The 25,451-nt window shown below is 43.1% G+C and overlaps 1 protein-coding gene across 2 annotated transcripts in view; it reads left to right on the forward strand.

Annotated features, from left to right (window-relative positions):
- The window catches only part of USP24 (ubiquitin specific peptidase 24), a 137,171-nt gene that overhangs the window by 108,052 nt on the left and 3,668 nt on the right, over positions 1–25,451 (forward strand). For both annotated transcript variants that reach the window (XM_045858191.1, XM_045858182.1), the window contains exons 53-67: positions 1,005–1,100; positions 1,761–1,864; positions 3,412–3,525; positions 7,905–8,001; positions 11,511–11,627; positions 11,869–11,961; positions 13,564–13,666; positions 15,233–15,354; positions 16,232–16,345; positions 18,259–18,324; positions 20,326–20,392; positions 21,560–21,638; positions 23,629–23,704; positions 24,103–24,189; positions 24,567–24,677. In XM_045858191.1, coding sequence (XP_045714147.1) covers positions 1,005–1,100; positions 1,761–1,864; positions 3,412–3,525; positions 7,905–8,001; positions 11,511–11,627; positions 11,869–11,961; positions 13,564–13,666; positions 15,233–15,354; positions 16,232–16,345; positions 18,259–18,324; positions 20,326–20,392; positions 21,560–21,638; positions 23,629–23,704; positions 24,103–24,189; positions 24,567–24,677 — 1,446 coding nt within the window. The remainder of the gene's footprint in view (positions 1–1,004; positions 1,101–1,760; positions 1,865–3,411; positions 3,526–7,904; positions 8,002–11,510; positions 11,628–11,868; positions 11,962–13,563; positions 13,667–15,232; positions 15,355–16,231; positions 16,346–18,258; positions 18,325–20,325; positions 20,393–21,559; positions 21,639–23,628; positions 23,705–24,102; positions 24,190–24,566; positions 24,678–25,451) is intronic.

The raw sequence follows: 25,451 nt of genomic DNA on the forward strand, positions 1-25,451 counted from the left end.
AGAAGAAGAAAAATGACCTGCTGGTGTCTCAGAGACAGGATTAAAATTCAGAACTGTCCAACCACCCCATCCAGACTTTCTACACTAAGTAGTCAGAAGCAAAGTAGCCAGACCAGGGGACTGAAGAAAAATGTGGAGTCTTTCACTAAGAGAGGTGGCAAGAAAGAGAGAATTAAGCCGTCTGAATCAAGGAGAGCATGGGAAAGCTCTGTTTGTCCCTTCCTACCCAGAGTAATAGGTTGGAATTCACTTGTCCTTCACATGGTGGTTTTCCCAAATTTCCCAAAAGGATTTGATTTTAATGAATGATAATTCACCTTTTTACAACTTCTTATGTATTGAAATGAAGATTTTTCCTCTCTTTCTAAAAAAAATTCAAAGCTTGAGCATAGGGTTTTTATGAATCCTTTTTACCTAACATATCACTAAAACTATGTTCTACAGTTTGAATTTTTACCCTGTTTCTTTAAAATAATTGCTAATTTTAAGCTATCATTTGGAATGGAAGGGCAGATAAAGTGCTTCCCAGATAAGATAAAGTTAAAGGAATTCATCATCACCAAGCCCTTATATGAAATATTAAAGGGATTTACCTAAGAAAAAGAAGATCAAAACTATGAATGGTAAAATGACAACAAACTAACAACTATATCGACAATTGAACCAAAAAAACCCCACAAAAACAAAGTAAACAACTAGAACAGGAACAGAATCACAGAAATAGAGATCACATGGAGAGTTATCAGTGGAGGGGGGGTGGGAGGAAAATGGGAGAAATGGTACAGGGAATAAGAAGCACAAATGGCAGTTACAAAATAAATGGGGGGAGGTTAATGGTACAGGAAATGGAGAAGGCAAAGAACTTATATGTATGACCCATGGACATGAACCTACATGGGGGCAGGTGGGGGTGAATAAAGGGGAGAGAAAAGTAGGACAACTGTAATAGCATATCAGTAAAATACACTTTAAAAAATAACATAATTGCCAATTTTCTTTCGTAGATGGTGAGAGATGAAAACCTCAAGTTTATGAAGAATAGAGATGTGTACAGTAGTGATTATTTCAGTTTTGTTTTGTCTTTAGCATCATTGAATGCTGTAAGTACTAGTTGGATTGGTACTGAAGAAAGAAAGAGTTATAAGAATTAGTATTTGAGCTCAAGAGTTCAGTGACTCATGCTCACTCTCGGTTGTTAGCCTTTAGATGCAATAATATTCCCACAAATGTGTAAATTGCTGAGTTACTGCCTGATATTAAAATACAGGCAATATTTGTAGTATATGTTACAGATTGTGAACGGGCATGGGTTTCTAGGTACTGGCTTTTTGAAATGCTTTTTCTCTAAGCTTTGTGAAGATTCAAAGAGTAGCCATGAGGTGATATCAGTGGATATTGGGCTTTGTGGAGATTAATTTTTCCTAATTTGTAATCAGCTTTTACCAGTACTTCCAAGTACTTCTCTTTGAGTATCATGATTATAACTTGCTAATAATGGGGAAATTTTCCTAGTCTGTTGATAGGTTACTCAGCATCTTGTGGTCTAAAGACCCTAGTTTGAAAGGGCTTCATAAAAGAAATGAAGATGTCTTTCTTAACCTTCTTTAAAGTTTAACTGGAACATTTTTTATAGTGAACTGGCTAGATTTTTTTTATTAGTATTAAACCTTGTTATATGTGTATTATTTAGCTTATAACAATGTGTAATAATCTATAAACCTTTGTGAAAAATATCCTCTCTTTTTTTCTCCCTACCTCAGACCAAATTAAAGCATCCATACTACCCTTGCATGGCAAAGGTAAGCTTACAGCTTGCCATTCAGTTCCTTTTTCAAACTTACCTACGGACAAAGAAAAAACTCAGGTAAGAAGTGATATGTTTGAATAGTTATAGCAAAAAGCACTGATTAATTCCATTAAAGTTGAATTTATAAATTCAACTTTTTAAATCATTGTTTTAGGTAGTTGGAAACTACCTAATGTACTCAGATGATTAATGGCTCCTATCTTTAAGGAATTTCTAATTCAGTAGGAAAGGTAGGTTAAACAGGCAATAACTGTGATGCAAGGCTTAAATGCTGTACATCTTTGGAAACTGGGCAGAACCCTATCCAGATATGGGGATCAGGTTGGCATTAAGACACTGATGTTCTCAGAGGGTTTTGAAACTCAAAATAGAGGAACAGTTATTCTAGGTGGAAGGGGAAAACCTTGAGTAATGGGCAAGACTTGCCTAAGGAACTGTGAATGACTCATGTTTTACTCCTTCTCTTAAGGAACTCATTTGACGTGAGATGGAATACTGGGTTTGGGGGAGCTCAGGGAGTGCCCTGAGTGCCAGAGAAGGGAGTGTGGGCTCTGTTCAGTGGGAGCTCATGGAGCGTTTTTAACAGAGGGTTAGCTAGCGTGTTTGGAGTGATGCCATAGAAACTCTTGACTTTGATTGCATGTTAGTCATCATTGGTTTTTCTCTTTAGTGCCTGGTGGGGTGCTTGATACAGAGGCCCCCGGTAAATAGTTGTGGGAGGGAGGGATGAGAGCAGTTGTGGGCTGGTTTACAGGATATACCTGGAGCGAGAAGGGAATGCTCAGGATGCGAGGACCAGTTAACAGAAGACCATGGGCGTTCTCCACCTCTTCTCTCTAGCAGTCAGCTTCTGCTAGCATTGAGAGGTTTTTGGAAAGATTTTGCAATCAAGAAACTCTCGAGATAACAAATATAATGACACTAATTCATGGCCAATAATTAAAGATATATTAAATGATACCAATCTTTATTATTTGATTCAAAAAGAAGAAATAATATGTGTCTTGTAATGTCTGGCATACGATTGACTAAGGAAATTTATTTGGTTACTTGTATTTGTGAAATTTGCTCAAGCTGCCTGAACATTGCACACTGTTTCCAGTATGTTTATGCTTCCCATTTTAGGGCATGAGGGGCTGGAGAGGGGTGGCATAAAGCCATGGGTACAATAGCCATTGCACCTTTTTTTGCTCTTCAAATATTTTTATTCCATAAACTATAATATTAATGATTGTAACAATAAAATATAAACGTGTAGGAAGTAGGCGTTTTGTGAATGTCAGTTAAGTAAGCAAAACAAAATGCTCGGGCATTTTTTTGCAGTTATAGTTTTTTGAAGAAAATGCAGATAGCTTCTTCACACCATTTTCTTTTCGGGGGTAGGAGTGATGAGTCAGACCACAGACACCCCAGAATGCAAGGCACTGGCCTCTGAGGGGCAGGAGCCACGCTAGTTAGCAGTCACAGAGTATTTAACTTACCTCTACCTACCCACCCCACCCTACCCCCCCAATTTTTTTTTAATTTTTAAGATGGAGTGACATTCCATGGGGTTATTTCCTGGGGCTATACTCCTAACATCACTCTCTGCCTTTTTTTTGAAGGATTGACACTGAAGAATGGATTGCCACTATTGAAGCATTACTTTCAAAAAGTTTTGATGCTTGTCAGTGGCTAGTTGAATATTTTATTAGTTCTGAAGGACGAGAATTGATCAAGTAAGTGTCAAGATTTTTAATTAAATGTGTTCCTTTCAGTGATTTAGAGGGCAAGTTTCTTGCAGCTCTTTTTATTCCAACTTGAAATTATTTTTCTGATTGGGATCAATGTTAAACTGTCCTCACTAGTGAAGCAGTGAGGAAATTATTTAGATCACTTCAAAATCATTCTTTCCAAAATCACCTCTGTCAGACCAGACTCAGACACGGGGTTCAGTGAGTGCAAGCAGAGCAGGTGTGCAGATGGCCGGGTGCTAAGGGCAGCCATGTCCCAAAGCTCTGATGGACCTGAGGGCGTTCCGAAATCCAAGTCGCTTCCCCCCGGGGACCCACAGTCTGGCAGCAGCTTAACGGAGCTGATTGTGAAACTTTCGATCCCATGTCCCCTTCATCTTCAGGTCTGTGCTTCAGACGTCCGTGTATTTGCCTGCCTGATACATATATCCACCTCTCCTTCCTCCCATCTCCCCCGTACAGCAACAAAAGTGTTATTTTTTAAACAAATTTTTAAAAAAAACCTAGGTGACGTTGCTTTTCTACTTAAAAACATTCTAGTGGATTCCCATTGCACTCATAATAAAGTAAAAGTTTTTATCATAACCCACAAGGCCTTACTTGAATATGGTTTGTGCCTGTCTTTCTAGACTGACCTTGTTTCACTTTCCAGTGTGTTTATCCCTCAATGGCTTGCTGATTCCTTCAACACACTCAGCTTTTTTCCTGCCTGAAGACTCTTGAGCCTGATACTCTCTCCGTCCAGAACATTCTCCCCTCCATTCTGTGCATAGTAAGCACCTTCTTATCCTTCACATGTCAGGCTTCTTACTCCCGGTCACACTCAGGCTTACAGGGGGTCCCCCTGTTAACCTGTCCTGTGGTTTTACCTATCTCCCCCACTAAACTTTAGCTTCTTAGGGTGAAGCTGCATTCGTTTGGTTCCCTACTCTACACAGCCAGGCAAATAGTAAGCACTCAAATATTTGTACAGCATATATGCATACAGTTCATAACAAGAGAACATACAAACATTTCTTCAAAGTGTTATGTGCCTTTCCCTTTAGAGTTTGCATCAGAGATAACCTTTCACCCAATTATTGAGCTTAATTCCAAAATATCTTCCTATCAGAAGGACTCCTGAGTATTGGGTTAGACAGTGGAATGTCATAGAACTATCATCTATTTGGAAGGAACATGGCAGTTATTTAGTTCATTCCCTTGTATTTGAACAGAGTTGCTTTTAAATATATTCAAAGAAACTCAGTAACTTCTTTGGTAATATGTTTCAGTTTCTTAGAATTCCTAATGGTAAAGAATCCCAGTGAATTACCTAAACTTTTCCTGGTAGTGTTTATTCTATTTTGTCTCTTTCTTTATAAAGCCCAATTACTCATCATTATCAACTGCCATGATTTCATATTTTTTAAGAATTAATATTCTAATTACTTATTTCTTTAGAAATCTTTAGATAACTTAGGTTATCGTTACAACTAAACAATAAATATAAACTATACTAATATTTTAGTGGTTGTAAATGTGAAGAGGGTGTTGTCTCTCAGATCATTTTTTTAGGAAGTTAGTAAATGTAATTATGATGGTAAAAAAATTAAATTAGTAATAAATATTGCTCACAAATTGATCTGAAGAAATCTGAAATACTAACATAGCCCCAGCTGGTGTGGCTCAGTTGGAGTGTTGTCCCGTACGTACACTGAAAGGTGGCAGGTTGGATTCCCGGCTGGGGCACATGCCTAGGTTGCAGGTTTGTCTCCAGTCAGGGCTCTTCAGGCACGCACAAGAGGCAGCTAAGCGATGTTTCTCTCTCACATTGATGTTTCTCCTTCTCTCTCTCTCTCCCCCCCTCACACCTCCCTTCTCCTCTCTCTAAAATCAATAAGCATGTCCTCAAGTGAGAATTAAACAAAAAATACTAACATAAAGGATAGTTTTAAAAATCTTTTTTTATGGGAGATTTTTTTTTAATTCTTACCTGAGGATATGTTTATTGATTTGGGAAAGAGAGAGAGAAAAAGAAACATTGATCAGTTGCCTCCTGTTCACAACCCAACCAAGGATCAAACTTGCAACCCAGGTATGTGCCCTGACGGGGAATTGAACCCCCAGTCCTTTGATGTACGGGACAATTCCCCAGCCAACTGAGCCACCTGGCCAGGGCTTTTTGGTGGAAATTTTTAAACACAAAAGTAGACAGAATAGTGAACCTCTCCTCTACCAGTTCTCCAGCTCAAGTCATCTGTACTTGGCCAGCTTTGTGCATCTGTTCCAGCTTCCTCGCACACCCTCACATGCGTGCTTTTTTTCCTCTTAAGTACTTTAAAGTTAACTTCAGACATATAATTTTACTATAAAAATTTTAACATGTATCTCTAACAGGTAAAGTTTAAAAAAAAAAAACACAAGTACCTTTATCACACTAAACAGAAATAAAAATAATTCCTGTATGTCATTCAATACCCAGTCCAGCTTCAGATTTCCCCAGATGTCTCAAAAATAGTAGTTTACCATTGGGTTTATATTGTACAAATCTAGATCCAAACAAGCTTCACATGTTGTATTGGGTTTATATGTCTCTTAAGACTCTCAATCTCTCATTTTTCCTGTCCCCTACCACCTCCTTTTTTGTCGTGCCGTTTATCTGGGGCTGAGGAAATGGAGACTGGTTATTTGCCCTGTAGAGCCCCATATTCTGGGTCGGTTTGCATTCTCATGGTGCTTCCTCGTATCTGACAAGGAATGTGGAACACCCCCTATAGATATTCTTTCCAAAAAAATTAAACCTGAATTTGAAATCTGATCAACACTTAAAGCTAAATATTACAGGAGCACTTGTTGTCTTTTAAACCTTATTATATTGGCACTTAGAATCTTGGTGGGTTTTGAACAGAGCCCGTCTGTCTGAGTCAGATTAGATAGCTAGTGCATCGCATTCACAGCGACGTGGGGTGAACGGAAGTGAAGCCCCTTTCATCTTTCTGTTTAGGAGCAGAGGGAGAACTGCAACTGCTGTGCTCAGAGGCCAGGGACACTCTCACTGCTGCAAGGGGAACTTGGGTCATCAAAATTACGTTACATTTATATCTTTCTTGTAGAATGAGAATTTTCTGTTAAGAAATGCAGGTGTTCCTTGATTTGCAATGGGTTACATCCCAATGAACCCTTCATAAGCTGGAAATACCATAGGTTGTATATGTATTTAATACACCTAACCTACCAAGCTTAGCCTAGCCAACCTTAAACATGCTGAGAACACTTCCGTTGGCCTGCAGTTGGGCAGAATCAGCTAGCACAGTGAGAGCAGTGCAGACTCAGTGGTTTTCCTTCTTGAATGCATGGCTGGCTGGGAGCTCTGGCCTCCCAGCATCATGAGAGGACTGCACCACATAACGTGAGCAGGAGAAAAGATCAAAATTCAAAGTACACTTTCTGCTGAATGCTGTCACTTTCTCACCATTATGAAGTCGAAAAACCATAAATCAAACCATTGTAAGTTGAGAAATACCTGTATGAGAAATGATAGGTAGGTTTTCCCTCAGGTAATTATAACGTGGGTTTTCATGTCAAAGCAAACGTATGAGGCAGAGAGAGAACAGGTGATAATGGAGAAGCATGTGATCACCTGGGTGCTCTCAGGTGATCACCACCAGCCACCCCCAGAGCACAGGTGTTTCTGCCTAACCATGCCCGCCACCACAGGCTAATGCCCCTCATCTACACCCTAGTGGTGTAAAGGATTGAATTAGGTAATGCGTTTGTGGTACACAGTGTGGTATCTGACTAACGCTGGACATGCCAGAGGTAATAGAAGGTGCCCTAACAAACCTTCACTGCTGTAACCAGAATCATCATAGAATAAGGAGGGAAGCAGGGCCTTTTCATCCTCAAACACTTCCAGGACTGAACAAAAGTGAGGATGGGGAGGGGAGAGGAATGGAAAGTAAAAGGGTAGAAATGTAAGTGCACAGGGGGATTCAGAGGCGCTCTCTTAACTCAGAACTTTAGGGAGTGTCTTCTTCTGAGAAATTCAAGGGGTGTACCAGCAAGAACTCCTGAGTGAAGAGAATTTATAAAATTTTAGGGTTTTTCATATCTCTTTAAGTCCAAATTTGTGTTTATACAGATACTCATTTTAGGGGAAGAGAGGGAAAAGTAGGAAAAACTTCACTTTTCAGTATTCGGGGTCTCGTTTTCCTGTTTGGCTTTCCTCCCTCACAGGGGCCTGTGGCATGTGCTGAAGCTCTCAGAAGACTTGAACCAGCATCTGGGAGTAATTCTGTTTCAGGGACTGTAGGTGGGACCCATGCGGGGAAGGCTGACTTGCAGAATCTTCCTTGCTTTTTCACACCCCCTCCTCTTTCTTCTAGGATATTCCTGTTGGAATGCAACGTGAGAGAAGTGCGAGTCGCTGTGGCCACTATTCTGGAGAAAACCCTGGACAGTGCCTTGTTTTATCAGGATAAGGTCAGTCTCGTTTTCACGTTTCTGTGTGCTCTGTTTTTACCCAACGTTTAAAATTGCACACGGTAAGAAAGAGAGCCTAGGGTTGGACTCTGGTAATTTTGCCACATAGAATGCACCCTCTATGGACCGACTTTCTGGTGAATGCCAGGGTACAAGGCATTCTGACTTTTCCTCCTCATATCCCAGAAACCAAGATAGGCCAGGAATTGAGGTCTGCTTGGGTCTGCTTCAGAATTCTCTCTCAAGAACACTCCCTTTTCAGAGCCTTCTCTCAAGAGCTTGTATTGGATCTCTCTCGAGTGAGACGAGCCTGAGTCTAGAGGCTCTGGTCTAGACCCACACACAGTCTGAGCCACCCCTGGCTTCGTCTCTTTCCTCGTAAGCTGTTTTTGTGATCTAAACGTGCATTTGGCAACCAGACCACATAGTGCCATTTATGCAGGGGCCACTGGCCAAAATAGTTCCTTCATTGGTTTTCATTATTCCCTAATCTGTTCCTGTTCTTCTGAATTTCTTCTTCTTCCTGACCCTGATTTCTGGTTCACAGTACAACACATGTGAAAACAAACCATGGTCTTTATTACCATCCTCAATCCCCAAAGCTTTTAAGACCTAGGGAAAATTTAAGTCTGATTATTCAATCTGTTATTAAGTGCTAGCAAATACAGCAGTTACATCCCAAGTTTGCTGTTTCAAACAGCTGACACTACATGGAAAACTTTGAAAAATGTTCTTTTTTTTTTTTTTTTTTTTTTGAGAACGTAGGTAGGAAAATCTCAGATATTTCACGAAGAAACTTTTTTACTGACTTGTCCCCTAGAGCAAGGGACATAAAGGAAAGAATAAACAAATGGGACCTCATCAAAATTAAAAGCTTCTGCACAGCTAAAGAAAACAGTATCAAAATTAAAAGAGAACCAACTGTATGGGAAAACATATTTGCCAATGATACCTCAGACAAGGGTTTAATCTCCAAAATATATAAAGAACTTACAAGACTGCACTCTAAGAAGACAAGGAATCCAATTAAAAAGTGGGCAAAGGACTTGAACAGACACTTCTCCAAGGAGGACATACAGAAAATCCAAAGACACATGAAACGATGTTCAATATCACTAGCTATCAGAGAGATGCAAATTGAAACCACAATGAGATACCACTTCACACCAGACAGAATGGCCATCATAAACAAAGCAACAAACAACAAGTGTTGGAGAGGTTGTGGAGAAAAGGGGACCCTAGTGCACTGCTGGTGGGACTGCAGACTGGTACAACCACTATGGAAAGCAGTATGGAACTTCCTCAGAAAACTAAAAATGGATCTGCCTTTTGACCCTGCAATTCCACTGCTGGGACTCTATCCTGAGAATACTAAAACACCAATTCAAAAGAAGCTATGCATCCCAATGTTCATAGCAGCACAATTTACAATAGCTAGATGCTGGAAGCAACCAAGATGCCCACCAGTAAATGGATGGATCAAAAAACTATGGTACATTTACACAATGGAATTCTATGCAGCAGAAAGAAAGAAGGAGCTCCTACCCTTTGCAACAGCATGGATGGAGCTGGAAAACACTATGCTAAGCGAAACAAGCCAGGCAGTGAAAGACAAATACCATATGATCTCACCTTTAACAGGAACCTAAATAACAAAACAAAGAAACAAGCAAAATATAACCAAAGACACTGAAATAGAGGACAGGCTGATGGTGACTGGAGGGGAGAGAAGAGGGAATTTAAGGGGACAGTGGGAAGGGTTCACAGGAACAAACTTAAAGGACACATGGTCATAAACTAAGGGGAGGGTGGTAATGGGAGGGAAGTGGGGAGGGGGGACTGGATTGGGAGTAAAAAGGAGAAAACTGTATTTGAACAATGATTAAAATAAAAATAAAAAAAGAAAAAAAAGAAAAATGTTCTTTTTAAAACTGATTGGCTCCTTAGCCACATTGGCTGGAGGCAGTGTGTTTCAGTGAACTAAATGCAAATTCTAGACAGTGCAGCTTCAAATTCAGTTGTTGACTCTGCTGTGCAACCTTGAGCACGTTCTTTAAGAGAGAGGTTTAATCCGTGGACAGCGCTTGACACTCAGGCCCTAGTTCTTTCAGCTTCGTCTGACCGGGGTGCACTGTCAGACCAGACAACCGCAGGAGCTCTGCTCGGCCCCAAATGAGCCAGGAGGCCAGATGTGCTCCTAGGAAGGACCTAGAAGACTGTCTCTCGATTTCAGGAATCATAAGGAAGTTGAGATTTACTCCAAGGCAGTGGTTTTCAGTCAGCTTAAAGAGCAACACCATTTTCCAAGCAAAACTTTATCTGGATGCAGAAGATATAAAATAGGTCATTGGGAACTGCTTGGGACAGTTTGGATACCATGGCTCCGAAATACTCCTGTGGAAGTCTTCTAAGATGTTTAGCATAAGGACCTTCTCTTTCTCCTCCCTCCTCCCATCTACCAACCCAGAAAATGATAAAGATAGAATTAGTGCAGTCTCCCTATAGATGGGGTCCGGCCACACCATGTCACCCCACCAACCTCTAGAGGCAGGACTGCAGGTGGTGGAAAGGGACAGGAGCGGTGAGGGACGTAAGCATGGAAGCCTTTTGCCTCAGTAACTTCTGTTTCATGTCCAGATCCAGCTGATGTACTTTATGTCAGTTTTCCCCTTGTAATGGAAATGGTGCCTCTTGTCACCCACTTTGCATTGTAAAGTACTTTGAAAATGAAGTGCTGTATAAGTGCTAGATCTTACTGTATTTATACAGGGTGTGACAGGATGCACGGGAGTATTTTAAAAGTCTATGAACTCCATCTTCAGAGGAATAACAGGAGTAGTAAGCTGGGTCTTAATTCTCAGATCACAGATGAATTTCTAGAGACTTGTCCACAAGCAGTTGGGGTGGGAGGGAAAGAAGAAGTAATGTGATAACCAAAATGGTTTCTAAACAAATAAAATGTTTTTCAAAGCTTTCCATGAGGCGTCAGCGGGCTTTCAAGTAAGTTCACAGTTGAGTCAATATTGCCGTTGTCATTCTGTCAGGCTGTTGCTCTCCATTTGCTCCATTGGCTTGATTTCTAGCCCCTATGCCTGTGTCTGTGTTTTTTATTCTTTGCATCTGTGATTATGTGAAGAAGTAGCGCAGTAGAGGGAGTGACTCAGAAATATGTTTCCTCTAAACCCCACCCCACCCCCACCTTTTTTTAGGGACAGAGAAATTGGCTCTACAGAAAGTGTGCCCATTAGGTGGTAGAATCACACCCTTGACTGAAATCTAAGAAACAAAACTAGGCTTTCCTTTTAATTATTTCTATAGCACCAGTCTTCCCTGGCAGGTGAAACTGATCATCTGTTTCTGCTCTCCAAAGCATAAACCCATCTGAATCTGAGTCTGGATTGTGTCGGCCAGACTCCCCTTTTGTTCTTACGGTGACTGACTTCTGATCTGTCCTGTTCACCTGTCTCACGTTGTTCTTCTTTTTGCGATTTCACCCTTCCCCCAACCAGTTCAAAAGCTTTCACCAGTTACTGGAGGTACTGCTCGCTCTGCTGGAGAAAGACGTCCCAGAAAACTGTAAAAACTGCGCTCAGTACTTTTCCCTGTTCAACACTTTTGTACAAAAGGTAAATGACTTTTTTCTAATATCTTTTTATAACACAGAATATTTACAGTCTGGAGGAATTTTGTACATGGGAAAAATACAGACTGATTAATACTGGATTTATGTGAGCAAGTATTTTGTATATGTAAATTATAGCATTTGAAAACTTAGTGACTCCTTAAAACTGCTCATTGAACTGTGTTTTTAAAACCAGTTTTTGTCTGGGTAGGCATCTAATGTGTCGTCCTCCTATCTTGTGACAGCAAGGTATCAGGGCTGCAGACCTTCTCCTGAGGCACTCAGCGCTGCGCCACATGATCAGCTTTCTGCTCGGGGCCAACCGGCAAAACAGCCAGGTAACGCCTGCTGCTGGAGCCCGGGGCATGGCCACGGGCTCTGTAGTCACTTGCTGCTCTGTGCAAGTGACAGACATTTCTAATCTCATACGAGTCCAGGTACATACTGTGTAGAATTTAAAATTCTTCATCGTTCAGTTATTTTCATAGCTTTCTCATAGAATTTCCCACTAATAACAACCCATGGCAATGACTGGAGTGTCAGTTACAATGCAACATGGCACAGAAGGGAAGACTGGTTCTGATGGGGGCAGGGCAGGGTACAGAATCCTGCGAGGAGTGGTGGCGTTGGGCCTTGCACTTGCTCTGTGGCACTGTGAGTGAGGGCATTTGGGTGGCAGTCGTTTCTGGGGTGCTGATAACGAGGCCAGAATTCACGTGTGAAATTGTACTGTTGTACCCCAAAAGATGTTGCTGCAGGTACATTACTGCTCATTCGGGAAATGAAAGGGAAGCTGCTTTGTACTAATAGGGTTTGATGTATATGAACGTGGCTTTCCTGTCTGAAGTTTCTATATTGGTATGTTTCTCTCAAGAGTTATGTTTCTTTCATTTGATAGATTTAAAATACATGTAATGTGAACATAGAATAATGATAAATATTATTTATAGAGTGCCTGTTATGTGCCAGACACAACTGGTCACTTTATATGCTATACCACTGATACACTTCAATAAAACAGGCGGCTTCATCCCCATTCTCAGGCAAGAATTACAGTGCAAACAAGTTAAGTGACTTGTTCAAGGTCACAAAGCAGAAGTGTTGTGGAGCCAGGATTCAGGCCCAGCTCTGGTGTGCCCTGTATGTGCATCGCATAGTAGTCTTCCTTCCTCCGTTAGGGGCGACGGGCGTGCTGCCTAGGCCTCCTCCACTCCTGGCTGCCACTGTGCTGCTCTCACTCTTCGGTGTTAAAAAATGAGCTACGGCACAACCGCCTGCTCAGTGTAAGGATGGCACGTTAAGGTTTATAACAGCCACTTTTCACTTAAGCTCTTCTACTCCAGGGACTCCACTGACAATGGGGACTGGTTTAAGTTCACTCCAGTTCAGCAGCACATATGATCAGTATTGTTTTGCATTTATGGAGCACATAGCATCGAAGACGTTTTCAATTTTCAGGTTTCATCTGGTTCTCATAACCACAAAGTGGCCAGAGCAAGTAGGTTATCTCTGCCATTGTCCAAAGAGGCCGGGCGGTGTAAGCATGAAGACCTCGCCCACACCCACACGGCGCAGTGCGTGGGGAAGGGGTCTGGCCCCTGGGTGTGCAGCCTCATGGGTTTTCCCCATTGTACTGAGGCACAGGCAAATTACCTGGTACATAGTAAGCACTCAAAACCTACATTAGAATACATGAGTGGATTTGTTTTAGAATATGAGTTAATGTGTCTGCGGAGAAAAACACTGTTAAGCTAGCTTAGCACCTCTGACTTCTTGTACTTGGATCTCTTTCACTATTAGATACTGAGAAATGATCATGGCCCAAATTATGATGAACCAACACATCCTTTCCCTTCCTTGTCTCATGTTACTTTTTTAAAAAAAATATATTCAAGTGTCTAATCAGAACACGAACGTGCACTCTGTGTTCTCCGGCACAGATACGGCGATGGAGCTCAGCGCAAGCGCGCGAGTTTGGGAACCTCCACAACACAGTGGCGCTGCTCGTCCTGCACTCGGATGTGTCCTCCCAGAGGAACGTCGGTGAGCTCTGGCGCTCTGGCGCATCCTTCGCGCCTCGGGGAGCTGCAGGGGCCCTGAGTTTGTCAGTAGTGCTTGGAGGGCGGTGTTAGCGATTCAGTGGGCATTATTCGTTTCTCATTAAGCTATTGGATATTGTTTTAATTGTTGTTGAACTTTATTTTACTAGTTTGTCACAAAAGAAAGTAATTTATTTGAGAGTAAGGTTATGTAAGTATTAAAAACTTCTAGAACTAAAGGCTACTTTGGAGTTCATTTATTACCATAATTGGCACAACTGATATAGTGGTATAGTTGCCAAGGTGTGGGTTGGAGTCTCCTAGCTCTGTGAACTTGACCAAGCCACCTGACCTTTTGATTCTCTACACAAAATGGAAATATTAATAACATAACCCCACAGGTATACTGAGGATTAATGAGACAAAATGTTAAAGTCCTTTGTAAAAACAAAGGGGATTCAGCTGTCAGCTGGACATTAAGCCACTGGAGTGTATTTGAACATATGAGATGTAGTCGATAACATGCCCTACTTTGTCACCCTCCACCAGTACTTCAGGTCTCACGTAACAGAGCAGGAACCAGACTGCCCTGCACGGTCGTCCACTCCCCCAGCCTGTGTGCGCTGTGTCGGTGCTGCTCCCAGGCCTTCTCACAGCAGCACCGACACAGTTGCAGTAACAACACAACAAAGCAGCTGAAAACCATTCAGTGTTTTCAGTGTGCTCTGCCTTTCCACAGTCCTTTTAGTGTAGTTACTGTGTTTATAATCCCCTCAGCAAACCTATGAGAGGGATATTACCCCCTTCTGTGAATGAGGACGCTGAGATACAGAGCGATTTACTGACTTGCACAAGCCTCACAACTAGTAAATGGCATAGCAGCCAGTATGTGGGTGCCAGCCCCTGACCCCAGAGGCTGTGGGTGGGTTTCAGTGCCCTCTGACCAGTAAGGGCCCATACAGGAAACCAGGGAAAGTCACACACAGCACTCTGCTGGAAATGCGCCCTGACTTAAAGGAGCTTGGGGGAGCACCTGGGTTGTCAGAGATAGACTCTCCTTCCTAAGTCTAATTCATTCACCTAAAGAGACAAAACTACCTAATTCATTAGTCGAGATAGGTTTGTAAAAGAAAATAGTGTGAAGTCTTGTTTTTCTAGCAAATGGGATAACCCTTCCATGTGGGTTAATTCTGCTTAGTATCCATGGTGTTTGAGGAACAAAAGCGTCTCGTCCAATGTCTCTTCTGAGTCACATTGGGCATTTTTCCCATAAACAATTTATATATTTAGTGCTTTGAACGATTGTCTTGTGGGGGTTGCGGGGAAGGGGATCACTAGGATTCTAGTGATCTTAATAGGCACTGCTGCAGCTTAGGCAGACTCTGAATTGAATGGGTAAACGTTCTGTCCTGTCTGCATGTCTGGCTTCCTCACTGCACTGTGAGGGAGCAGGTTGTAAGCACTCGGCAGTTGTGTGTGTGAGTCTTGGGAAAGTGGTGTGACCTTGCAGATGTCTATTTCATGAAATAACATCAAGTGAGACAGGGTCTGTTTCTCTGGTCTCCTGAAGCTCCTGGTGTACTTAAACAGCGGCCACCCATTAGCATTGCTCCCTCAAGTCCTCTGTTGCCCCTCCATGAGGAAGTAGAAGCCTTGTTGTTCTTGTCTGAAGGGAAGCCGTACCTGTTAGAGGTATGTACTTGTTCTTCGCAAGCCATTTTCTCTTTGTTTCTATTTGAGTAAAAACACCTTTTGTTATTAGTTATATTTTGTATGTTATTCTGATGAAGCAGGGCATTATTAAGAGAAGAAATGATCTTTCAAGTTAATTTTCCTTCCTATGTATTATATATGTCAAAAAGAAATAATCAGTTGAAGAGAATGTTACTGGACCTCCAGGTCCAGCCCAGCTAGCCACCCCTCTAGGTCCGAGTAGGTATATGGCGCCTCACCAACCACAGTTCCTCAGTTTATTGTCAGAGGTTTTGTTCCCGGTCTCTCGTATGTGTCCCAGCCCTGAAATAGTACAACTGTGAAGCACACACATTTTTTTCAAACCTCAGGAGTATGGAAGGGGGCTGCCTAGCCCTCTGTCGTGGCCTCTCTGTAGCCCAGGTCATGTCCCCTTCCACCCGGAGCTGCCCCTTCTTGACAGTTGAATCTTCCAGTCCTTCCATAACCTGCTTTCCACATATATACGAGTCTGTGTGTCATGGTGGTTTTTCAACTACATTAACAGTGCTGTGCTACATGCCTTTTTTAAGCTGAACATTGTGTATTTTTCGGATCTATTAGTAATTACTTTAGTTTGGGAAAGGCATTTACCTTTGAAAATCTGATGAAAGTGACTCAAGAAAAAAAATGCACATTTGCACAAAATTATGTTAAAATTCAGACAGACCTATATATACCCTGAAATCTATCTGTGGAGCTCTAGCAGTTAAAGAAACCCTATTTTGAGGCAATGTTGATGATGTTAAGTCCGAGTTAGTTTCAGTTAAAGCCAGAAACAACCTGTTGACAATTAACTGGCATAAGAAGAGCTTACTCTTTTCTGTCCTCCCACCAGGTGATGTTTGCTTTGCGAGAGCTGACGGGCTCGCTCCTGGCACTCATTGAGATGGTGGTGTACTGCTGCTTCTGTAACGAGCGCTTCTCCTTCACCATGCTGCATTTCATCAAGGTGGGACTTCAGTGAAACCTCGTGGCAGCCTGATGCCTGCCCTTGAGACTAGGAAAGCCAGCCTTTGCTCCCAGTTCATGTGCTTCTTTTAATGTCCTTAATGGTTTTTCCTGATCATAAAATGATATGGGCTCTTTTTTAAAAAGAGAGCCCTAAATAACATCATTCACTGATAATCACCACAAACATTCTCTTAATATTCCCTTTTATTTTCTACACATGTATTTTAACATAATTAGCATTTTATTGTCTAGGATTTTGTGCTTTTTTTTTTCACTTACCATTGTAAATATTTCCCATGTTGTTAAAAGTTATCTGTGAGTATGTTTCGCCCTCTCATGTGCAGTGATTTACTGACCCATGCCCTTGCTAGCAGTGCGTTTGCATTCAGCTCAGTTTTCAGCTGTTCAGAATATCACTTCATAGTTAGTAACGCTCTGGTGACCGTTATTGTGTAAAATGTTTTCCAATTTTCGGATATTTCCCCTCTGGACATTAAAAATCGAAAGCAGGTTCTTCTCACCTGAAGCGGTGCCACAGCTCAGTGTGCAGCTCCGGTCAGCGCACTGACTACCACCACGTGCGTGGCGCTTCCTGGGTGCGAGCACCGTTTCCAGCGTTTACCTCACTTAATTCTCAGGCAGTCCCGTGAGTGGTGGATGCTGTTTTATCACCACTCTTCCGTTCAAGAAGCTGAGGCCCAGAGCAACAGCTTGCCCAGGGCCACACAACTGGTGGGTGGCAGAGCGGGACCTGAGCATGGGCAGTCTGGCCCCAGGGCTGTGCGCGGAACCAGATGGTTTGCTGCCTTTCTAGGGCTCACTAGAAAAGCCTTTAAGCCTACACACATCATTTTATTAGTTTTTAACCTTTAATTACATGGATAATACATGACTACATTCTCTTTTTAAAAAATTAAAACATACAAATAAGGCCACAGCGCACTTTGACCAACATCAACCAGGTGTGTCCCCTTTCTTCCCACCCCAAGGACCAACATTGTCGCTTTGGCGTGTGTCCTTCCAGGCCTCTTTCTGCACATTGACACCATGTGCATGAGGTTCTGCCCACAGAATTTCTGCCACACTCTCGCACCAGGACTTATAATAGTGATCCAGGTAGCACTGACAGGTAGCGGTGACTAGTGGATTGTGTCTTCAGACTCCTATTAAAATGTGGTTTCCCCTCAGCCTTTTCTGTGCAGACCTGTATCAGAGGTGACTGAGTTCCTCTATTTCTTACTGATTATGGGACCTTGGGCAGTTTCCTCCTCTGCAAAACAAGAGGGAGTGTGACTTGACTTCACAGATTGTGAAGATGCAGTGGGGTCTGCTATGCGACGTGCTTGCTCAGTGCCAGGCCTGACACCTTCAGGGTGTGGCGTTGTAATGCAGGGTCCTTTATAGTCCCCTCTCCATGCGTATGTGTAAGGTTATTAAGTGCACGGAGCAGTGTGAGTTTTCTGGGCCTTGCTTTCTTCACTCAGTGTGCCTTGGCAGATTTTTCTCTCACATACTTAACTCGTGGCACACTTACCTCAGAGCATACTCATTTGCATTCTCATAGCTACAACAGCATAGTCTGGAAAACAAAATAGGATATACAATGCATAAGTAAAATATAAATGTGGGTTTGTCTAGTGACTCTGGCTGCCTTTCCTTCTCTCTCCCTCCTAATTTCACAGTAAAGCACCACAGAGTGTTACAGCTGGGAGGACTCTAGAGGTTGTTTATTTCACTCCCCAGATTTAGCATTGGGTGAACTTGAGGCCCCCAGAGAGAGGAATTGACTTTGCCAAGGTCAGCCAGTCAGTGCAGAACAAGGGCTTAGATCCGACACTGTTGACTGGCACTCCACTGTGCTTTCCACTAAAGACTTAACTAGAATTTTTATGCCTTTAAAAAACATTTCAGAGCCAACTAGAAACAGCTCCACCCCATGAGTTAAAGAATACGTTCCAGCTACTGCATGAGATATTGGTAAGTCATAAATGTTTTGATTCACTTGTATTTATGTATGTATTAGTCAGCATTGTGTACACATAAAAAGTTGTGTCTTCTATTGTTTTTCTATTTATTGTTCTACACTTACTGAATCCTCTTTATATCAGTCATTTTTTGTGCATTACTGACTTAGAGATGAGCGGTGGTAAAACTCTACCTCATAGGGGCTCTCGGTTCAGTGAGGGAGCTAGACAGGCACACAGGCAGTCACAGTGCAGGGAGCAGAGGAGTGGTGGGCAGCCCCGCTGCCAACGGGGCACTGTGCTCAGCACACATGGTATCTGGTTGAAAACTCACAGTAACCGTCAGGGTTAAACCATTCAAATCTGAATGAATGATTGTGTTCATTCTAATAAAAGTGTTTTTAAGGAGCCATTACACTGAAATGTAATTGACTTATAGGGTGCATCCCAATTTTAGAAGTATAAAAAATATACCTAAATTATTTAGCTGTAATCAGCAAACTACAGTATCACATTAGAAATTAGAACTTAACAGAGGTGGAATGATTTGCCCAAGACCAGCCCTTAATAAGTAACAGCCAGGATCTGAACCAAGTAGTTAGCCCCATAGCCCCTGCTCTCCCCAACACCCCTAGATTGCTCCGTGAACTGCAGGTAAGTGGTGTGGCTGGACGTAGTGAGGACTACGTGGCGCTTGGGGAAAGAAGACCAAACCAGATCATGAAGGGCTTCGGGCATCAGTGCATGTGGACCCTTTCCCGTAGGACACTGCTTGCACACTGGCACCTGGTAACCCAGTACTGCCTGTGTTCCTGTTTTATGTGGCCCAAGTTGTTCTGTTTTGCTTTCTGATTCCTGGAGTCAGCCTCTCCTGCAAAAGCAGGTCATCCAGTCTGGCCATATCAGCCCAATGCCTGCATGCCCCAGTCACCTAGAGCACAGCAATGCCCCCTTCGCTGAGGCCTGTTAGCCACAGCCTCCCCCTGTCCTCACTACCCCTCCTTGTCTGATGGCCAGCCCATTTGGCTCATCTCTGGTCATCCTAGCCTCTAGACGTTTTAAGGTTGCAGCTCCAGTGACAGGGCACCATGGAAGGGTGTTAATCAGGAGAGTTCTGGGGCCTACTTTCTGTCTCGGAAAGATTCCCCTGGCAGTTGTTCGAAAGATGGACAAAAGAAGACTGTGGCAGTATCGGAATCTGGAATAACACGGCCTGCACTGAGGGACCAGTGTCAAGAGGGGCAAAGGGCCTATCAAGGGGTGTTTGGAAAGAAAACCAATAGAATTTGGTGACTGGTTGTGAGCTAGTAAGAGAGACTAGCCCAGGGATTCCTTAGAGAAAGGGCGGGGGAAGGACTGGGTTCCCTTTACGTCCCTGAGACCTTGGCAGGGATGTAGAGAGAGGCCTTGGCATAGGGCAGGCATTTGATAAATGCTTTCAGTTAAGGAACTACATCATGGATGCCATTTATTAAAAGCCTGTCTTTCTGGTCTGTACCTCCTTTCAGTCCTGGTGCTTCTACAAACTTTGGAAGGTTGTTGCTCCTCAGGAGTAGGCCTCTGTATTGTTCATCTGCTCAGCAACAAACCACTTACCTTACTGCGCTGTGCCCAGCTGGGTGCGAGGCACTGGAAACACAGCAAGAGTAAGACGCAGACCCAGCCCTGTGCGGCGTGGCGTAAGCCACTCCGTCAGTCTGTGGAACTATGTTGTAGCAGAACTTCTTTTTGGTAAACCAGTTAGACCATAACCCTCTTGTCCTGGGGAGCACGAGATACACACCCATGCAACCCACAGAGAACTGTAGGTGTTGGTAAGAACACATTGACAGGAAATAAATGGGTCTTCAGATGTTACCTAATAGTTTTTCATCTGTAGTTGAAATTGAAGATACTGTTGTATTGGATTTTGTCAAGTTAGAAACTAAATCTCCTGATTTTTTTTTAAGGCACCAGTAGTTGTAACACAAGTTCCTTCTTTCATTTACCAACCTTTGTTCCCTTCCACTCACAGATCATTGAAGACCCCATACAAGTAGAGCGCGTCAAATTTGTGTTTGAGACAGAAAATGGATTACTAGGCAAGTGACCCCCGCCCTAACGGGCAGTGTTCGCAGTAAGTGTGCTGAGAGCCAGCCAGTCTCCCCTGCCCCTCCTGGCATCAATCCCTGAGGAATCCAGCAGAGGTCTGAGTAAGGCCTTTGGGCCCCCTCACTCTAGTCATGACCATCAAAACCAGAGAACCTGGTTGTCCTAGACGCTGTCCTAGTTCCGGTCAGTGCAGTGCAACGTGAGGTCCTTTTACTGGGTCAGGTAAGATTGAAGGGCACTGTGACTTTTCAACATGCTAAAGGCCCTGTGTGACACCGTGACTCCACTCTACAACCATCGGGGAGGAAAAAACTAAAAGCTCAGACTTGGGGTATTGTCACACTCATGAAATGTGATTGCTTTCTTACCTGTGGTGTGAATGCACCCAGGTAAGGTGCATTCTGTTGTCTACTCATAAAAGGTTTTCGCCAGTATTTTTGTTTACAAAAAGCTGAAGTGGCTTTAGTGAGCTATTTCTTAGAAAAAGTTTGGTTAAAAATAGTCTTATCCACCTTCTACCATCCACCTATAATTCCAGTTAATCCAAGCTATTTCACATTTTGCTCATATATTGAGAAAAGATTTAGGACCTCCTTTATTGCAGAAAAGAGATTTAAGCTAAAATGCTCTGCAGTTGCAGCATTCTGGGTCACGCGCCCTCAGAGTGATGTGCTCCACTCCGAGCGGCACCCAGGTTCTCGGGGACAGTACGGACCGTCATACACTCCTCAAGAGCAGGGGCCAGGCACCATTTCTCTTTAAATCCCCAGAGCAGGAAATATTTGTTGAACTCAGCTAACACCACAGATTTCTTTTATCACACTAACTGTTAAAACTACTCTTCTGTCTGTCAGGAGCGTGGTGGATGAAAAAACTTGGAGGTCTTTGGGTGAATAATCAGCCAGTATGCAGTTTAGTTCCTTTCATTCCTCTGAAAAGCCAGACTTCCATCCCCATGTATGCTTCTTGAATACTATTTAGTATTTCTACCCTTCAGAATTTGGGGGTCCTGTTGAGTCGTCGCCATGCTTTTAATTTACTTATTTATCTGCTTATCAAAGTAGTTTGCTGTAAGTCTTCGGCAGGAGAGAGTTGTTAACTACTTGGACCCACTTCCAGTTCGGTGCTTTGGTGACACACTTTGCCTCTCCCTTTAGCTCTGATGCACCACAGCAATCACGTGGACAGCAGTCGCTGCTACCAGTGCGTCAAATTTCTGGTGACTCTTGCTCAGAAGTAAGTATTGACTCACAAATGCAGGGAGAAAACGGGTACAAGTCAGGTGTGACCAGAAAACAATCTGCTCTGTGCTGGTACCTGGAGAGCCTGGCCCAGGCGGGGAGTGGGCCCTTGCGTCAGCCTGTTCAGGCGACCTCAGGGAGACGGGGAGGGGTGTGTGGAAAGAGGGACAGACCTTACGGAATCTGAGAAACAAGGCTAGACCTGCAGGCCCAGTGCAGGAAGGGTGGGTGTTGGGGACCTTGACATCAGTATTTCCTGAGCCTTCACTCAAAATAACGTTCATTAATATGACCTGATTACCAAGTCTTTTATGTGCTAGGTCCCCACTTTCAAAACAGTCTCTCGAGACAAAGTCACAGCATAGCTACTTACACTTACGAATCCACACACTGTGCTAAATGCTTTCCCTGCATTCTCATTTAACCTTTGCGGCAACTTCAGGAGGTTAGGTGCTTCCAGCAGTCCCACACGGCCAGTGGTTTAAGGGCCAGAGCTGGGACCTGAGCACAGGCCGATCGGCTCCACGCGGAGCTCTTTTTTCTGTTTACTTAGTTGTGGTAAAATATACTAACATAAAGTTACCATTTTAACCATTTCTAGGTGTGCAGTTCAGTGGCATGAAGTACGCCACACTGCTGTGCAACCTTCACCACCGCCCTCTCCAGAGATTTTCAGCTCCAACACTGAAACTCATTACCTGCTAAACATTAAACACTAACTCTCCATTCTCTTGCCCCCTAACCCCTGGCAGACATCAGTCTGCCTTATAGCTCTGTGAATTTAACTACTTTGTGTACCTCATAGAAGTGGAATCATATTTGTCATTTTGTCACTGGACTGTTTCACTTAGCATGATGTCCTCAGGGTTCATCTGTGTTGTAACATGTCAGAATTTTCTTCCTTTTTTAAGACTGAATGGTATTTTATTGTGTGGCTGTATCACATTTTGCTTATCCAGTCATCTGTCAGCAGACACTTGGAATGCAAAGGTTCTCCATGTTAGAAGGAACCTCAGTGCACTGCTCCTTCAGTTCCCCTCTTAAGTGCCAGGGCGAGGGAAAGCAGAGTGACCGCACGGTGGCCCGAGGGCAGCGAGCAGACGGCAGCGCCGTCTCTGACTCCTGCCCCGAGCCTTCTTTACAGCCCACTTTAGTCTGCTCCGGATGTTTGCTGACTCTTGGTCATGGGCGTAGCTGTCCCAGGACTTGTTCCAAGATAAGAAGGGAAATCTGGCTCAGTCTGCTGCATTTGAGTGTCCTAAACAGATACTGATGAGAGCCCCACTGAAATCGTGCATGACCATGTGTGTCCATGTAACGCAGCACTGTGGACACAGGTGGGCGGTCATCCTGCCACAGTCGTGGGTTCGTGAATTAGGTGTGGTGTTGGCAGCGCGTCGTCACGAGTGCTTGCCTGAGAATGGCGTTTCCAAGTAGTGTGGGGCCCACGGTGTGTCTGGTGCCAGCGGACACAGTCCAGAGACGGGTATCTTTATACGTACTTCCATATCCTTCACCTGTTTGTTTCGTATACACTCGCTAGTGGCGGTGTTACTGTCAGGACTAGCTTCACATATGAAGGACAGCTTTCCAGAAAGGCAAATAAAAACAGAGTGAGCTGGGGGTGGCTGTAAGACCATGTTCTAATATAATAGTCTTTCTTATTCAAATCACAGATGTCAAGGATGTGCTATTTGTTATGTAGTTTTTTATTATAGTTTTCATTTCTCAACTTTGAATTTTAATAGAACTGAGTAGATGGATTAGAGATAAATAAGAGACTTTTCACTACATACTTACCTTTTATTACCTTTTGAAGTATATAACATGAACGTATCCAAATTTAAAAAAAGGAAAATTTTAATATAAAGACAACTGGATTTCAATGAAAGTAGTGGTTGTGTTTCAAAATGAAAAGGTGCTGTAGATTCAACATGGATATTTGCAAAGAAAGTGTTTGGCTAATAACAGTCTCCAATGGCCAGGTGTCCTGCTGCCAAAGAGTACTTCAAGGAGAACTCCCACCACTGGAGCTGGGCTGTGCAGTGGCTACAGAAGAAGGTAATTGCACTGTGCACTTCGCTGGTTGTAACAGGAATCAACAGGAGCATGTCTATCAGGAAAGATCTTTGAAATTTAATTTGAAACTAGCCTCAAAATATTTTCAGTCTTCAAACATTTTTTTAGTACAGTTGACACCTATTTTTATGCATTAAATTACATTTACCTTAACTTTACAGGTGAAAAAGTGGGGGTGATTGTATTAATAGTAGTATTTTACTGAGCTCTTGAGAGTGGAAGTGAAATTTTCCAGGAAAGAATCTCCTGAAGTGACAGAAGGCCTGGATATATTTGTACTGTTTTAGATGCTTGTGTAACCTGTTATCTAATGGTAGAAATTGTGGACTCACCTGGGCTTATGTGTCGTCTCTGACGGTGTTTTTGACCTTCCATCTCAGATGTCAGAACATTATTGGACACCGCAAAGTAATGTCTCTAATGAAACGTCAACTGGGAAAACTTTTCAGCGAACAATTTCAGCTCAGGTGAGGGTTGTCTTTGGTTTTGTGTGGCTTGAAATCCCTTAAGTAGATTTTTAGTATGTTTTTCAGAAACTGCAACTTCAGAGAAAAGAGGTATAGGTTGAAAATGAGAAAGGGCAAAAGAAATTATTGAATTTCTCTGAAAAGACAGCAAATTGGTGTACAGTTTGCAAATTAGAAAAGAAAAGCAGTGTGGGTTGGTCATTCCAGCCCCCACATGGCACAGAATTGAGGGGTGCTCTGGGGGCTGCCTTGAAAGCACCACCCTCAAGGCTTCCGGTGCCTCCAAAGGTCAAATGAAGGGCAGCCTTCCTTGGTGATGCTGCTGCCGCCACTGCACACTCCCTGACTTTTCCCTCTCGTGTTTCACTCCCCCACAGGACACACTAGCGTATGCCACAGCTCTGCTGAATGAAAAAGAGCAGTCAGGAAGCAGCAACGGGTCGGAGAGCAGTCCTGCGAACGAGAACGGAGAGAGGCACTTACAGCAGGTATGACTGAGGGGCATGTCCCCGCGCGAAGGGCGGCGCTTGCTCTGACATTTTCCGAAAAGAATGTTTAGAATCAGGAAAAACGCAGGCGCCAGCTCCATCCTCCAGTTACCTCTGTTCAGGACCCGCTCACAGTGTGCTAACAAAGTGGGACAATGCTGCAACGTAAAACTTATTCAGGGCTTTGCCCTTGGTCTGTGGCTGGCTGTTCTAATCATGCTGGAGAGTCCTGATAAAGCCAGGCCACTGCTGTGTTCGTTCCAGCTTGTTCGCTTCATCCTGTCGGGTTATGAAAATTCACCCCCTCCAGCGTTCGCTTTCACCAGCCTGCCGGGAAACGTGGACCTTTGAGAGGAAGGGCCTGATGACATTGAGATCTGCCTACTTGTTGGAGGGGTTAAAGGATAATTTTAAGCTTACTTAAAAATTTCAGCCCTGGTCAGTGTGGCTGAGTTGGTTGGAGTATCATCCTAGAGACCAAAAGGTCACAGGTTCAATTCCTAGTCAGAGTGCATACAAGAAGGCAACTGATCAATGTTTCTCTCTCTCTCTCTCTCCCTCTCTCCCCTGCCCCCACCCCAACCCTTCTTCTCTCTAAAAAGCAATGTGAAAAAAATGCCCTCAGGTGAAGATAAAAAAAAGATTTTTCAAATTCAGTACTAATTACTATAGTCGAAAAGGAATAAAATATTTATTAAACACCTACTGCACAAAGCAATAAATGTGATGTAAATGTAATGATGTGTATGTGTCTTCTCTCTACTCTGTACTCTT

Source organism: Phyllostomus hastatus, unplaced genomic scaffold (genome assembly GCF_019186645.2).
Source record: "Phyllostomus hastatus isolate PE091 unplaced genomic scaffold, TTU_PhHast_1.1 phas_contig_147, whole genome shotgun sequence".
In the NCBI taxonomy this organism is placed as follows: Eukaryota; Metazoa; Chordata; class Mammalia; order Chiroptera; family Phyllostomidae; genus Phyllostomus; species Phyllostomus hastatus.